This window comes from Halichoerus grypus, chromosome 4 (assembly GCF_964656455.1).
Source record: "Halichoerus grypus chromosome 4, mHalGry1.hap1.1, whole genome shotgun sequence".
NCBI classification, from domain to species: domain Eukaryota; kingdom Metazoa; phylum Chordata; class Mammalia; order Carnivora; family Phocidae; genus Halichoerus; species Halichoerus grypus.
The window spans coordinates 126,101,700-126,118,670 of record NC_135715.1 but is presented as its reverse complement, the minus strand read 5'-3'; the positions used below and the strand labels follow the sequence as shown (position 1 = coordinate 126,118,670).

At 33.0% G+C, this 16,971-nt stretch overlaps 1 protein-coding gene across 9 annotated transcripts in view; it reads left to right on the top strand.

Annotated features, from left to right (window-relative positions):
* Positions 1-16,971, top strand: part of KCNH7 (potassium voltage-gated channel subfamily H member 7) — a 639,535-nt gene that overhangs the window by 581,590 nt on the left and 40,974 nt on the right. For all 9 annotated transcript variants that reach the window (XM_078070889.1, XM_078070893.1, XM_078070894.1 and 6 more), the window contains one exon: positions 7,789-7,988. In XM_078070889.1, coding sequence (XP_077927015.1) covers positions 7,789-7,988 — 200 coding nt within the window. The remainder of the gene's footprint in view (positions 1-7,788; positions 7,989-16,971) is intronic.

Sequence of the window (16,971 nt, the reverse complement as noted above, 5' to 3'; positions counted from 1 at the left end):
GTTATAGTTTATATAGTCTAGTTATCAGGTTAAACTCTCTTATCATCCCTAAGCTTCTTTAAAACCAATCTTCATTCTAAAAGAAATATTTGACACCAAGTTGTAAAAAACAAAGGGATCTATCATCTCTCTTACAACAATATAATTCTAGGAAACTAAAAAAATAAACGTTAAAAGGTATCATCTAACTAAATGCAAACAACTCAAATGTCTGTAGATACATTTTAAAAGCTGCTGTTTGCAAAGACAGTTACCAGTTGTACTGCTGAATGTGTACAGAGAACAGTGACCAGAGAATTCATTTTAAAAGTGTACACAGTTCAAGACAAAAAATAAAGGAAAATTTAAGCAGCTATTAAATAAGTGTGAATATATGCTCATATATTCATATCTATGTGTTATACAAGTTTATATTTTTGTTCAAATATTATAATATACACATTTAATTTTAAAAATACATTATCCAGTAAATGAAGGTAAATGTATTCCATCTCTTACCTTCTTGACAAACATCTTGGGAGAATTTCTTGTTTTATAGTATGTAAAAAAAAAGTTACTGGATTTCTGCTTTTAGCCATAATGGAATAACTGAAAATTTACCATATTCCCACAAAATTTTTGAAAATAACAGAAAACTGAACAGAATACAGAAGGCACTTGTTTTCAGACATTGGAAAACAGATAGTAGGGAATTTTGATCCCTGAAGAAGGAAAGCAAACAAGATGGGCCCCATGATATCTTCAGCCTTCTGCCTGGAGTCACTTTCTGGACCACATGGGAAGGAGAAGCAACAAAAGCAGACACCAGCGGTCCCATTGAGTTAAGAAAACAAGATCAGAGGTCATGGTGGCTTTACGTGCTAAAATTTGCAAGACAGACAACCAGAGAAGAGGCAGCTATGGTAGAGAAAAGCTCCAGAAATATGCAGAGGTATCTCCTTGGATCTACTGATTAATACTAAGTCACAAATGCATAAGGGAAAACTCAAGGCCTGTCAAATAAATACCAGAAATACCATAAATTGAACAATTTCCAGAGATCACACGTGTATTAAAAATATTCAAGTCCCTGTCAGTAGAGTGAAAAGCCCTCACTGAATATCAAAGGTATTCATTAAGAATTTCAGAAAAATGGTGCCATAGTACTAGGGTTAGTCTATCCCTAATAAAGCTTAAAAAGTAAGCCTCAAAAGGAACAGGCTGATCTACAAGTATTTTAACTGTGTGCAAGAACAATATCGAAGATTTATATCCAGCAGTGAACATGTTAAATTTACAATGTCCATCATCCATTAAAAAATTAAGAGATACGTTAAGAAACAAGAAAATGTAACCAATAATGAAGCAAAAAAAATTTTAACACAGAATCAATAAAGAAGATGTAACATATACATACAATGGAATATTATTCAGCCATAAAAAGAAAAAAAAAGAATGAAATCTTGCCATTTGTGACAACATAGATGGACCTTGAGGGCATTATGTGCTAAGTGAAGTAAGTCAGACAGAAAAAGACAAATGCCCTATAATCTTACTTATATGTAAAATCTAAAAAGAAACAAAACAAAACAAAACACAAACAAATAAAAATAACCAAGCTCATAGATCCAGAGAACAAATGGGTGGTTACCAGAGGCTGGGGGTTAGGGGTAGGTAAAATAGGTGAAGGAATCAAAGGTACAAATTTCCAGTTATTAAATAAATAAATAAATAAATAGGGATGTAATGTACAGTATGGTGATTATAGTTAATAATACTGAATTGTATATTTGAAAGTTGCTAAAAGTAAATCTTTTTTTAATCTTAAAAGTCCTCATCACAAGAAAAAAATTCTGTGACTATGTATAGTGATGGATATTAACTAGACTTATTGTGATGATCATTTCTGACTGTATACAAATATCAAATCACTATGTTGTACTTCTGAAACTAATATAACATTGTATGTCAATTATATCTTAATAAAGCAAACAAAAGCCCAGAACCAGAATTGACAGAAATAATAAAACTAGCAGACAATACCAAGCACTTTAACAAATGTGTATGTGGACTCCCAGAAAATTGGGAAGGGAACCAGAAAAAAAATTTTTAAATGGCTGAAATTTTTCCAAAATTGATAAAAGCTATAAACCACAGATCCAAGAAGTTTAGTGAATCCTAAACAGGTTAAACACACACGCGCACACACACACACACACACAAAAGCACACCATACTCAAATTACTGAAAACTTAACAGGTTAAACACACACACACACACACACACACACACTAAAGCACACCATACTCAAATTACTGAAAACTAATGATAAAGAGAAAAAGTCTTAAAGTAACCAGAGAGGGGGGAAATAGGACACATCATGTACAGAGGAAAAATATCTGGTTGAGAACATATTTCTTATTAGAAACAATGCAAACCAGAAGACAATGTAATAAAATCTTTAAAGTGCTGAAATAAAAACAAAATCTGTCAACACAGAAATATTGGTTCAATTAATCTATTCTTCAAAAGTAACAGACAAACAAAACCTGACATAACTCATCATAAGCAGAGTATAAGAAATAATAAAGTTTTTCGGGTGAAAAAAAAATGTTATTAAGATGAAAATTTGGATCCAGAAAAACAAATGAAGAACACTAAAAATGGTTAATATGTAGATACGTTTAAAAGATTTTTTTCTCATTTTTAAATATCTTCAAAAAATAGTTTTTAAAGCAAAAATCAGGAGAATTAATTTTAGGTTTTATAACATATGTAGAATTAAAAATGTGACATTAATAGTATAAAAATGGGAAGGGGGAATGGAAGTATATTGTTACAAGATTCCTACATTATCCATGAAGAGATATTATATTATTTAAGGTACAGAGTGATACGTTAAAAATGCATACTGTAATTCCTACAGCACAGCTAACAAGCCAATAGGGAAGATGAAATTAAATAATCAAATTAATAAAATCAAAAGGTAGGAAATAAGAAATGGGAACCCAGAGAAAACAAATAGCAAAATGGTAGATTTAAACACAGCCACATTTATAATTCCATTAAATGTAAGTGAGCTAAATTCTCATTGAACTGCAGAAATTGTCAGACTGTTTTGAAAAAAGTTTCAACCATACTTTGTCTAAAGAAAACACTTAAAATATAAAGAGACAGGTAAAAAAAAATGGAAAACGATGTACATACAATCACTAATTATGAGAAAATGTAAGGAGCAGTATTGATTTCAAAGAAGACTTGAGGACAAGGACTATTACCAGAGACAAAGTAGACACCACAGCCTTAAGTGTGTAGACACCCAATTACAGAGCAATTACATTAACCAAAGACTGACCAAACCTAAATGAGAAATAGACAAATTCACAAGACAAATCTACAGTTACAGTTAGCAATTAACACTCCTCCCTCTGTTTCGTAGAATAAGCAGACAGAAAATCAGTAGAGATAAAAGACTTAAATGATACTACCAATTAACTTGACATACTGGCAATTATAGAATACCAGCAGGATACACATTCTTTTTTAGTGTATGTGGGACATTCACCAAAGATAGACCGTATGCTGGACTACAGATCAAATCTTCAAAACAGGTAATATCCTTTTTTTTTTTTTACGATTTTATTTATTGATTTGACAGAGACAGAGAGAGCACAAGCAGAAGGAGAGGGAGAAGCAGGCTCCCCACTGAGCAGGGAACCTGATGCAGGGCTTGATCCCAGGACCCTGGGATCATGACCTGAGCTGAAGGCAGACACTTAACCAACTGAGCCACCCACGCGCCCCAACACAGGTCATATTCTGAACCAAAAAGAAATCTCAACAAACTTAAAATTATCGAATCATACAGAGTATATCTCTGACCATAAAAGAAACCAGAAATTGGCAAGAGAGAAAGAAAAGAAAGAAAAGAAATGAAAAGGAAAGAAAAGAAAAAGTGATAGACATAGATATTTGGAAAGAAAGTAGGTAACACACCTCCAAATAACCTATGGTTCAAAGAAAAAATCACATGGAAAATTAGAAAATATTTTAAATGAATGAAAATGAAAATAAAATGTATCAAAATCTGTGAGACAGCTAAAAACATGCTCAGAGAGAAACGTGTAGCTTTAAGTGTTTTTATTTAAAAAGAAAGGTCTAAAGTCAAAGATCTAAGCTTCTATTTTAAGACAAGCAAACTAAACATATAAATAGAAGAAATAGAGATAAGAGCAAAAGTTAATAAAATATTAATCATACAAACATTAGAGAACATTAATGGGAGTATATTCTGGCTCTTTAAAAGAGCCAGTCTTCCAATTAGACTGATGAGACAAAAGACATAAGTTACCAATGTCTTACATGAAAGGAGAGATATTACTACCCATTATAAAGATATTAAAAGAATAATAAAATAACATTACAAATTATTATAATAAGTATGACAATTCAGATGTGATAGAAAAGTTCTTTGAATGATACAAATTACCAAAAGTGAAACAAACAAAAAATCCTGAGCCATACAATAGAAATTGATAAATTGGATTTCATCAAAATTAGTAACTTTAACTTTTCAAAGGACACTGTTAAGAAAAGGAACAAGCAAGTAATAGACTAGAAGAAAATATTCTCAATACTTAGATCTAAAAAAAAAAAAAAAGACTTGTATCCAGAATATATAATTTCTTACAATTCTATAATAAAAGACAACTCGATTTAAAAAATGAGCAAAAGATTTAAATAGACATTTCAAGATATATGAATGGCCAATAAGTACAGGAAAAGATGTCATTAGTCATCAGGAAATGCAAATGAAAACTCAAGTTAGATATTACACGCCCACTACAAGGTTAAAATCAAAGACTGGTAATACCAGCTGTTGAGTCGGGAGCAATTGACATTATTATAATTGCTGGAGGGAGTATAAATTGACACAAGTTTGAGAAACAGTCTAGCAGTTTCTTATAAAGTTATACATACCACACATTTCCACTCTTAGGTGTTTAAAGGGAAATGGAAATATGTGCCCACACAAAGACTTGTAGACAGATGTTCATGGCAGTTTTATTCATAATAGCCAAAACCTAGAAACAGTGGGATTTCTGTCAACAGAAGAGATAAGCTGGTAGAGCCATGCAATGCAAACCAGAGTGAAAAAAAAAAAAAAAACAAATTATTGATACATACAACAGAATTAATTTCAAAGACATTGAACAAAAGAAGTCAGACACAAATTAATATATGCATTATGATTCCATTTATATGAAAACCTAGGGAATGCAAACTAATCTGTAATGACATACATTGGAGCTCAGTGATTGTCTAGGTTCTAAAGTGAGTGTGTAGGCAGCCAGCAAACACAAGGGAATCTTTTGGGGTGATGGAAGTGTTCCATATCTTGATTGTGTTTGTAGCAGTGTATACGTTTGTCAAAATTAATTGAGCTGTACAAGACAGATTTATTTTATTATTTGTAATTACATGCTTAAAACATCTAATTTTCTAAGTTAAAACTTTTTAAAAGTTTGTGTAATAGGTAGAAAACAAGTGTATTTGTTCTGTAGGCACATTTCAGCTAATGCCTAATGACCAACTAAATTCATTAGTTCGGTTAGCATATCAGATTTTGGGGGTGGTGTGCTAAAAGAAGTTTTAGGATATACCTGCTTTATTTCTATAATATCTAAACCTAAAACAAACCATTTGATGAAATTAGAACTCCCTATTGAGGAAAGGTCCCTATTGAGCTGAGGAGAGAAATATCCTTATATAGTCTGCCATCTTGCTTTTGACTCATATTTTATGCCAATTGATGGGCATTAACTAAGTGATATATAAAGAATATGATTATGTTGTGCTGCTCTCTTGCTTACAGCTTTTAGCTCCAGTTGCTCCTAAAAAATTAGAAAAAATAATTCATGCATTCATTATAATTTAAAAAACCATCACATAGAATTAGCTAAGAGAAATACATGTTATTCATGTATTCAACTATATGCTTATAATCTAGACTTTGCCATCTTGTCAACAAGTAGAAATGCCTGTTTATGATCCAAACTAATGTTTTGTTTCATTTTTATGGCAGTATGGAGATAAAACCACAATATGGAAATGAAACAAAATAAATAATTACTCTCCTCCAAGTAATTATGTGGTTTAGGTAAAATAACTGGCATTGATTATGTGCCCTCTGATTAAATCAAGTTAACTTAATCTGTACTAACTAAACTACTTCCTGAAAAAATGATAGATACTTTGGAGATATAACAGCATGCATAAATATTTCCAACACTACAATTAGGAAGAGTAAAATACATTTTTCACGTGAATTTCCTTGAATCACAAGAATCGGTTTCTGGCAAGTATTGCTAACTCTCTTCTTAATCAACTGTTCATTTACTCAGATTAGGCTCAAGTCTTTTTTCTGTGGAAGATCCAACCAAAACAGCTTATCTATCTTACTGAGAATTATTATCTTTCACACATCCCAATTCAGGCTCACTACAGATCTCCCCAACTCTCATCCCCTTAAATAGATAAAAACAAGGGACCACTCCTTTCTCTGTGACATTCTCTTACTTGGGATATATATGGTAAAGAAGGACCATACTAACCAAGAGATAAAGATAAGATGGAAAAGAAAGCAAATGACCAGGAAGATAAGTTGTTTTAAAATGCTTAACCTGAATCTGGCCAAAATCTACTTCAAAAATGATTAAGTGGTTTATAGAAGTAACAGTTTGTAAAGTGTGTGTGTGCTGGATTTGTTGGTTGAATTCAGTTGAATCAAATACTTTAAGCTGTTCATTTTTTACCACCTGCTTGGGATAGAGCAGTTCCAGTGTCTTAAACATTCTCTACCTTCTCTCTATGGTTTGGACACATGCCCAAAGATCAAATACAGACCATTTATCATGATTTGACTTTCTGTACAGAATATAGCACTTTATTTTTAGAATTACTAAAAACTGAATACAAATATAAAAGGAAAGAGAAGATACTCAAAAAACTTATGTTAAGTCATAAAGATTAGGCCAGAAACCACTTAAAAGGGTACGCAACCTAACTACTGAAATGTATAGCAAGGATTGTTATAGCAGTTTCTTTCTTCTCACAGATGAAAAAAAATATGTATCCTGTTTTTTTCTACAAAAATAAAATTCTATCCTCATATTCTAAGCCAAGGGTATCTATTTTTCATCTAGAAATACTGTAGAAATACTGTAAAAATGAATTCTAATAGATTGAAAAATTGTATACAAATAAATACTCTAAGGAAATTATGAGTTCCTTAGAACAATCTATCATTCTTTAGCAAAATCAAAGTATTCAAAATAATCTTAAGATTTATAATAGATTTTTAATATTAATAGGTTAGGTTTGAGGCTGAGAGGCAGAGATGTCACAATTTAAAAATTTAAAAATTAACCTTTTAACTCCAGTTCCAGAAAACGTATCTGTGGTAACCCTATGACATACATCCTTATTATATTACAAAGAAAATGTTTATTCTAGAGGCATTTTTATCTCTAATCAATACTCCAGATCATAGGCTGATAGTGTAAACAATCTGAGTTTATATTTTAATTTAGAATCCATGGTGAATTAGGAGATTATCCTCTCCAGATTTGTCATCAAAATTATAAAATTTACAGCAATATTGGCTTAATTTTTTTCCCTGTGGGCCAGTGGTAAATCCTTACAACTGGATTGAGATAATAAAAACATCTACATACTTGAGATTCTCACAAGATGTAATAAAGCCAAAGTGCAGTCTTCCCCCATAACTTTGTTTTTTATCCAATCCAGCACTAATGTATGCAAGCATTTTTGGGAATGTATCTGCAATTATCCAAAGACTATACTCGGGAACTGCCAGGTACCACATGCAGATGCTTCGAGTAAAAGAGTTCATCCGCTTTCACCAAATTCCCAACCCTCTGAGGCAACGGCTTGAAGAATATTTCCAGCACGCGTGGACATACACCAATGGCATTGACATGAACATGGTATGTATTCCTTTTTCCAAAATGGAAGTACCTCAGGCATTATAGCTACAGTTCAATGGGAAAACCAGTCTCACCAGCTTTGAACCCCTTGCTTTTGTTTTCCTCTCGGATGTTTATTTTCTCCCCTGGAGATAGTCTCTCATTCTCAATTCATGGCATTGCATGGTGCTATATCTAGTTATATTGTGTGGCAAAGGCATTATAACATGATGCAAACTGATATAACTGTGTGTAGTAAATTCCCACTTCCAGTTAGAGAGAATATTGCTAACATAGGATTTGGGCTTTCACCACATGTCCTAGCTGCCAGCACCCCAAAAAACAGTTGGACCCATTAAGATTTGACAAGTAAACAGTAACAACCACTATGATATCCCCAAACAGAAATCCAAAGTTAACATTCCTTAAAAAAAAGAAAAAATAGAAAAACAGGGCACTGAGGATTTGTAGGAGAGGTTAGGGAGCTTAAGCACGCTGTAAACATTTTATCATAGGAAGTTTCATGTTTCTGTTAAGGACAAATTTTTCTATATTTACAACAATTAACTATGTGCCCTTTTACTGTACCTGGTTTAATGCATCTTTCCTTTCAAAGGGGAAATATGGAATTCTTCATAACTTTTAAGCAAATTCAACATCAACAATCACTTTTCATAATTCTTCCCACCTCTATCAATTCTTTAAAAATCAACCTAATTAATAACATGACCATGGTCTAAAGAGCACTTTTTATTATTAGGTGAATTGCACACATTCTTTTGACCTGTTTGGCTATAGAGACTGATTCCTAAAGATAAATTATGTGACACATCCAAATTCTGTGGCATATCACAGACCTATTAAGAAAGATTAAAAATATGATGCTCTCCCATCTATCAACTCCTCCACCGGGCAAAGACCCTGTTTCTAAGCATTCTTCAGAAAATAAAACTACTCACATTTAATGACATGAACAGCATAATACAATTTTTGCATAAGTGAGCCAATCCAATTTAGATTGACATTTTTATATTTGACCAGTAATATTTTAATAAAAAAGCAAAGGTTCAAAATTAGAAGTCAAAGGACAGAAGGCATTGCAAATATTGCCCAATTTGAAAGCCATATAAGGATAAGTTTATCAAAGCTGTGTGTGATTAATTGGACTGAGAAGTAAGGACATGCCATTATAAAAATTTTAATTTGAAAAGCACATTTCATATAAAAGCATAACTGAATTCCATGTGTTATTTCTAATTATCCCAAAGTTATTGTGTGAAAATTCATTTGATAAATTGCTATCACTAAGATAACACTTGAATCTCGTAAGAAAGCACCTACAAATGGATCATTTTATGTATTTCCATCTGTATTATTGTTGAACCAAGATATCAGCATTCAGAAGCTATTAGGGATTCTCTAATGCTGGGTTGGCTGAAGCAGTGTCAAGAATTTTTAATCAAAACACGTGTCACTCAATTTTGTTGTTCCATACTGCCAGATTATTTCAATAACAGTAATTAACAATTATTTATTGTACATCCCCTCTCCATATAACTAGTTTTGTGACCATTTTTGTGATTAAGTCTATTTTTTGACAACTATTTACCTTTCATTGTTTGACTCTATTACCTATGAATATGGTTTATATACCACTTGCCTATTTACAATGTACTTATGAAAGATTTATCTCTTTCCTGTCTGCTTCACACCTTAATACATGGAATCACAACACCCACCGGTAAGAACAGGAGGTATTTATATCCAATTTAATTCTCGTGTAAATTGTGGAGAACACCCTTGTTATCTGTCAGGTGTAGAGCTTGTTAAGTGATTTCCAATGTTAGTTCTGATCTTTATTGCATGATGTAGCAGAGGAAATACAAAGCAAGGAACTGGGGAAGATAAACTGGAAGAGGCCAAGTACAGAATAGAAATCCTTAACTTTAACAACAACTTGACCTCTAGTAATATTTATATACAGTCTCCCCCTCCCCACCAAAAGGCACTTATCTGCTCCTTCCTCCAATCTGGTCAAGGTTATGGGTATACGGTTTGCATTAGATAATTGTCATAAAGAAAATGTCATTCTCTTTCATCATCCTCTATTTTCATGATGTAGGTGCTTTTCTTTCCTCCCATCTGCATGCCTGTATTACATGATCCTGGATTGTGTGAGCTCTAAACCATGTGCCACTGAGTCTTGCATGTGGTTTTGAGAGCTTGACTTTGCACGAACTTCTTGTTTGTACACAGTGTCTACATTTCTCATCTTGTGACTACAAAGTGAGTAAAAAATCAAAGTGCAAGGTAACTGAAAACTCAGCAAATGGAAGATGCTTGTTTATTAAGCGCAACGTATGTAACAAAGTTAGAGAAAAGCAACTGTACTCTTAGACTATTGAGAGATTTAAAAAAAAGAAGAAGAAATCAAAGTGGATTTTTTTACCTCCAAAACCACATTGTTATAATCCCTGTGTCTTACTAATTTATTGTTAACTAAATAATAATTTAGTAATAATTTAAAGTGATTTAAATTTATGTATTGTGATACATAAAAGTACATCAAACTGTTGTATTTTACATCAGCATTTCATATTATTTTGTTTAAGTATAACCTTAAATATAATTTCTCATGAAACATTTCAGGTCATTTTTTTTGCTGTTCAACCATATCAAAATTAGGTACAAGTTTTCCAATCACACTGTATTAATTGACTCAAATTATTTTTCATAACCCCAAACATTTGATTCCTTGATAGATCTCAAAACATAGAAAAGAATCTACCTAAAATGTGCAGCCATATTTCTTATTCCCTGGATCTTTTGCTTTTTTTGAAATAGCCATTGCCAGAATGGTCCAGAACCAAAAACATTCAGGGGACATTTATGGGCTCCCTTTCAATGGAACGAAATGGTTCAGAATACAAAAGGAAAAGGGTCAGGAGAATGAAGTTAGAGAAAGGAAAGTGTTCTTTTGTGTCTGATGTCAGGCTTAAGAATAGTGAAAATGATCTAAAAAGTATCTATAGGTCAATTCTGGTAACCTGTTCCCTTCTTCTCCTCCAAATTTGCCTAGTTAGGGGAAGAGGAGATACTTTCTCAGATTAAGACTGAAGGTATCTCAAGAAATTTCCTCCAATCAAAGCTGTCTTATGACCCAGTCTGAAACTTTCTGACATTTTCCAACATTGATTTTAGTTACAACATGGGCAAGAACTGAACATTATCTTCCATGTCAGTGTAGAGGCAAGTTTCTTCATATCACATACAAGAGCCTGGCTTGAATGAAGAAGAATCCCAATAACCATGCTCTATACATCGTTTTGGATGGAGAGAGATAAATCATTCATGACAGAAACTACTTCAGAATTTAAAAATACATTGACATGGAAGAAAAAATTTTATGAACACTTAATGAAGAATTTTATTTCTTACTTTAAAAATGTCCCACCATTAATGCCTAATAATATAAAACAAATTAGGAATAGGAATTCAGAAGACCTAAACACTAGCTCTTCAATTTGCCACTAATCTTGGACAAGTCACTTAACCTCTCTGCAATTTCATTACACTTGTCATTGTCAAATGTATTTAAAGCACCAGAACTCAAATATGCTAAATGTATAGAACAATTATTATGGGAGTTTTTCCGCTTGAGGATGGAGATTCTAACCTATCTGCCGCCTGCTCTTTTGCTTTCTGATCAGGCATCTAGTTTTCTTTGATGATGAATTGTTGATGGCAGAGAACAGAAGGGGATCATTTCCGGTAAAAACTAAAACAGGAATAGAGGATCATATGTGGGGAAGCACAAGGAAGAATTAAGGCAGGTAGTCCAGAAACAACTTTGTTTAATTTATTTTAGGAAGAAAAGGAAAAGTGACTTTTTTTTTTTTATCCTGAGGCATTAGTGGAGAAAATTTTGAAAAGCAGACATAGAGAGGAGTTGGAATAAGAACATAGGAAGAGGGATGAATGTTTCAGCAGGGTAGATATACAAGTTTTCCTTAAAGACAGGCAGGAATGAAAAGAGAAAGGGTAAAGGCACTGGCTTTGAGGAGTAAAGGAGAAAACTCAATGGACTAGCACTACATGGTCCAGTCTCCTTGGTTAAGCAGAGAGTAGATTGAGTCCTCAGAAGGGAGGAGCTATAAAATAAGAGAAGAGTTAAAGAGGGGGAGAATTTTTATAGATTTCAGTCAAAAGTCAACCTCAGGCTAAAAATGCTTAGAACCACGGTGGGACTCTCAGTGACAAAGCATTCACTTATAATGCCCCCAACAAACAAAGCCAATCAAAATGGAAATGAAATTAATAAATAATGGCATATTGTTTAATAGAAATTCTTACTCTTTGGAGTTGATGTGATGTCTAAGAAGCATCTTAGTGAAAATCTGATTTCCTTTCCTTCTAAGTCTCTTTTACAGCTCCTCTGCTACCCATCAGAGTACCCTTTGCTAACTCTACTACTGACCTTAACTACTAGCTACTAACTACTTACTACTACTACTACTACTTACTACTAGCTACTATCTACTTAAATACTAACTACTAACATTGATTATATCTGCATTCTCAATCTAACTCTATGCCAATGAAAATTTTGTCGTACCCATTCTCTACACTTACCGAAATGACTTCACCTATGCCAGACCTTTATATTCAAATCTCCTTCACTCACAGACTGTTTTGATACACCGTAGTGAAAGGCAATGATGAGTTCTTTCAGTCAGCAACTCTTATAAAAACAATCATTGTGACATTAAACCTCATCGGAAATGTAAAGCAAAATATACAAAATAGCATGGCTTGTCTTCACCATATTGTTTTTATCCCTCAACTTTTCCTAATGATCCTTTATATAGTCAGGTTGATAAATAGAGTCAATGAAAAACCTTTGACTCGTTAGTCAAAAAGCTTAATAAAATGATTAAAAATATGGTGCCCACATATTTGTTCCTCTAGTGGCAAGGATTCTGTTTCTAAGAATTCTTCAGAAAATAAAATCAGTTACATTGAAAGATACCAATAGCACAACAAAATTTTTACATGGGTGAGCCTGTATAATTTGCATTGATTATTTTTTGTTTGACCAGTAATATTTTAACAAAGAAGCATAGGTTCAAAATCAGCAGTCAATGTGCAAAATGCATTGAAAATATTGCCAAACTTTGAAAGACATGATGCTTCTCTACACAGCCTAGCAAATAAATTCACACATTTCAAAATAGGGCATGGAGACTGGTAAAAACCTGCATTTAAATGATAACGATCCGTAGGACTGGTGACTGACATCTTTTGGTTTTCTGTAAAGAAATACTTGCTTACCTTTAGGAGTTGAATTAAAATAGTCGTCTACAATGTACTTTAAAAGATGTTTTCATAGACATGTTGATTAGTTAACAGGAACTGCCTGGTTCTACAGAAATTATGTAGGTAATAAAATTTTGCACTAGCAAGAAATCTACTAGCACACATACTTGCCCACTGTAGACAGTACCTGAACAACAGGTGCTTAAGAAAGGACAAGGCACATGTCCTTCCTATTTTTCACCAACCTATTCACTCTAAAGTCTCAAAAATACCACAGAGAACAATAAATGCCATCTGGAGCCCCCCTGACGTGAACAATATCAAGCTTAAGACAAGCATCTGGTATTTTCGTGTCGCAAATGATATGTGCTCAGTCATGTTTCACAAATGATTATGGTCACTTCATCCTGGTCTCCAACCATTATCAAGAAGGACTTATTTACAGCTGGCACCATGCTGCATCTGTGCAAAGGGAGTTCTTAACAGTAGGATCTTATCTCTAGTGGGCCCTGAGCCAAGAGAAATGACAGCATGGCCTCGGGCTTTACACATGAAAAATGTGTAATGAGGCAATGAACATACTACAGTTTCTCCATTCATTAATAATGTTCCTCTTCCAGTAGTAGGATAGTGGAAATGGTGTCTCAAATTATTTTTTAACTCTTTAAAATAATGGTACTATTCAAACAGGACTCTAGAGGGCATTTTCTCATGCTGGAGAATGTGATGTGTTTTTAAGTACTTTCTTTGGCGTTGTAGAAACGCAGGAGTAATTCAAACTCAATTCAATTTTAAGAACACTTAATATTCCACACGGGTTTAACCAAAAATAAAAATACAGAGAGTCATCAAAACTCAGTTTTAAAATACTCTTTGTAAATATGAGTTTAAGTGACTTTTAATTCAGATATTAGAGTAACTCAGCATTTATCAAACTTAATGAAATCAAGCCATTCACAATTTCTCCTGAAATAAAAATCCAGTATTTTCTTTAATGGAAGAATTACCTGAGATATTACAGGGGCCTGGATATTTATATCGAAATGAATATGTCGATATTCCACCCAATATGTCAGAGGTTTTGAAATCATTTTTTAAGGGTGAAAATAAGCAAAAGTAAGTTCATCCATGCAAATTGCTCTTACAGCCTTAAGAGGAATTTATGTATATCTTAATTGTTTTTCTTGGTTTAGACATTTTGCTACCCATGGGGATGAGTGTGAATGGAAAAAATAAATAATCATTGCCTCTTTCGTAGCAGGTATTTCTAAAACAAAAAAAACAAAACAAAACAAAATCCTTCTTTTTTTGTTTGCATCTTGGGCTCCTGTTGGGCAGGTGGGCCACCCCACACTCAATTTAGGAATGATAAGAATCTTTCTTATTCAGGGCCCAGTAACCCAGATGGTATGTTTTAATGCTCTGGAGCTATATTAGTTCATTTTTTTCCACTCCACTGATAATTTTCTCAGATCAGAATGCTCTATAACACACACAGAACTGAAAGATACCAGTAGCTAGAAACATCTACCAGAGTGGGAAGATAAGTCAAAGACTCACTCCACATAAGTATAATTATTGTATTTGAATCATGGAGTTCCATTTCTAGCCCTCACTTGTTCTAACTGTGAATCACTATGTGCGGATGCCCAGAAATTGGGGCATTAGTCGTGTTTTCTAAGATGGGGGCTTTAGCCCAGAATCTAACTCTAATTTTGTCTGCTCTATCTATGACCAGTGCTTAATATTGAATAGCAGACACCAAGCAGTGAGGTCAGAGCATCATAATAAAGCAGGTATGGTTAGTCAGGATGTTTCCTCTATAAATTCCCTACATATAGTAGCATTTTTGCATAGTTTTTGGTTACCTTTTTCTTATTTTATAAGAAATCTTCATGAATTACAGATACTAATGCTTTATTTGTCATCTATATTGCAATTTGTTTCCAATATCTTGTCAATGTGTTGGTTTTGTTAAAAATATCTTTTGGATTTAAGTTTTTTGTTTTTTTTTTTTTTAGTATGGTCCAGTTAGTCAACTTTTCTTATATAGTTCAGAGATCTTGTCCTGATTTTCAAAGGTCCTGCTAAACCTATGGATGATACAAGTAGTTTCCAGGATTTTCTTATAAATTCTGTTGTGTAATTAGAAAGAAAATTCTGTGTTCTGTTTGAAATTTAGTCTTGTAAATTATTTTCTTTACATGAATAGAAGTAGTACTGGTAGAATATAAATAAGTTGTTCTTTTTCTATTGATCTGAAATACCACCTTATTTATACATTAAATTGTCAGATATAATTGGTGTATATATCTTTACTGTCAAATGGTCTCTATTAGTTCATTCCTATTGCAATAGAATAATGATTTATACTTAGTGACTTTATACTATGCTTTAATATCTGACAAAGTAGGTCAACCCTAACTAATCTTGTGTTTCTTATTTCCCTAGCTACTTGAGATTACTTATTCTTCCAGATAAGATATATGACTATTTTTATTCAATTACAACAAACTCCATGTTGGCTTTTGAGATAACCCAAAGATCAGATTGTCAACTCTGGCTAACGAGAGTCAGAAATTGTAACCAACATAAAGATTTACCAACAATTTCAAGAATGTATGTAATCGTGGGGCATAAACAAAACATGGAGATCCTTCCTTATCATATTAGTATGTGTTCTGGCTCAGTGTAACATAGGAGGTCCTTAAACAGTGTATGTAATGGCATAACACTTAAGCAAAATGAAACTCCTTTGACCATTAAACTTCTACACTTTATAGTCTGGAAGTTACATAGCCTACATGACATTTTCCAGGAAGTCATGTCCTATAATCTATTGGTGAAAAGTTTGTTTACCATAAGTAATTTAGATTACATACATCCTGCTAAAAACACTCCATAGATAAGAAGTACCCCACACCCTTAGTGTGTTTGCCAGGAGCAGGTCACCACTGTTTTGTCATTGGCTGGTCACCTTTCTTTCCAGGTGTTCCTCAGGAAAGATAGAGAATATATCGTAAGTCTGTTGCTATCCCTTTCCTTCCTATGAATTTTACATTAATTTTTACATAACTTTGGAATTCAAATATTAAGTGCTCACCCATGCTGCACATTAAAATCATCTGAAATGTGTTAAACAAATTTCAGTGCTTTCAGATCCACTCTACAACAATTAAATCAGAATTGCTTATAGTGAAGTCTAAGCATCAGTATTTTTATAAGTCTATTCTAATATGTAGCCAAGATTGAGAACCACTGGTTTAGATCTTTAAAAATATAATCTCCTTCAATAAAATGTCATAATTTTCTTCTTAGAAATTCTTATATTTAATATTACATTTATTTTTAAATTTTATACAGCATAGTCAGTTGAACAAATGAAACACATTACACATTTCCATTTTTACCAGCTTATAGATAACAAGGAGTGAAACTATCTTCTTTACAGCCACCTTAACAAATTCCCCATCTTGTTTTGTTAGGACTTTTTCTTAGTTTAATATAATTTGGTTTAGTTTGGGGGTTTGGAGGGATTTCCTTGAGGATTTACTCTTGGATGTTCTAGATATGCAGTCATATCAATGGCATTAAAAAGAAATAGATTCAGTCTCTCTTTTCAAATACTGGGTACTGTGATTTCGAGTTTACTAGATCCTCCAAAACAATTTTGAATGGTAATAGCTGA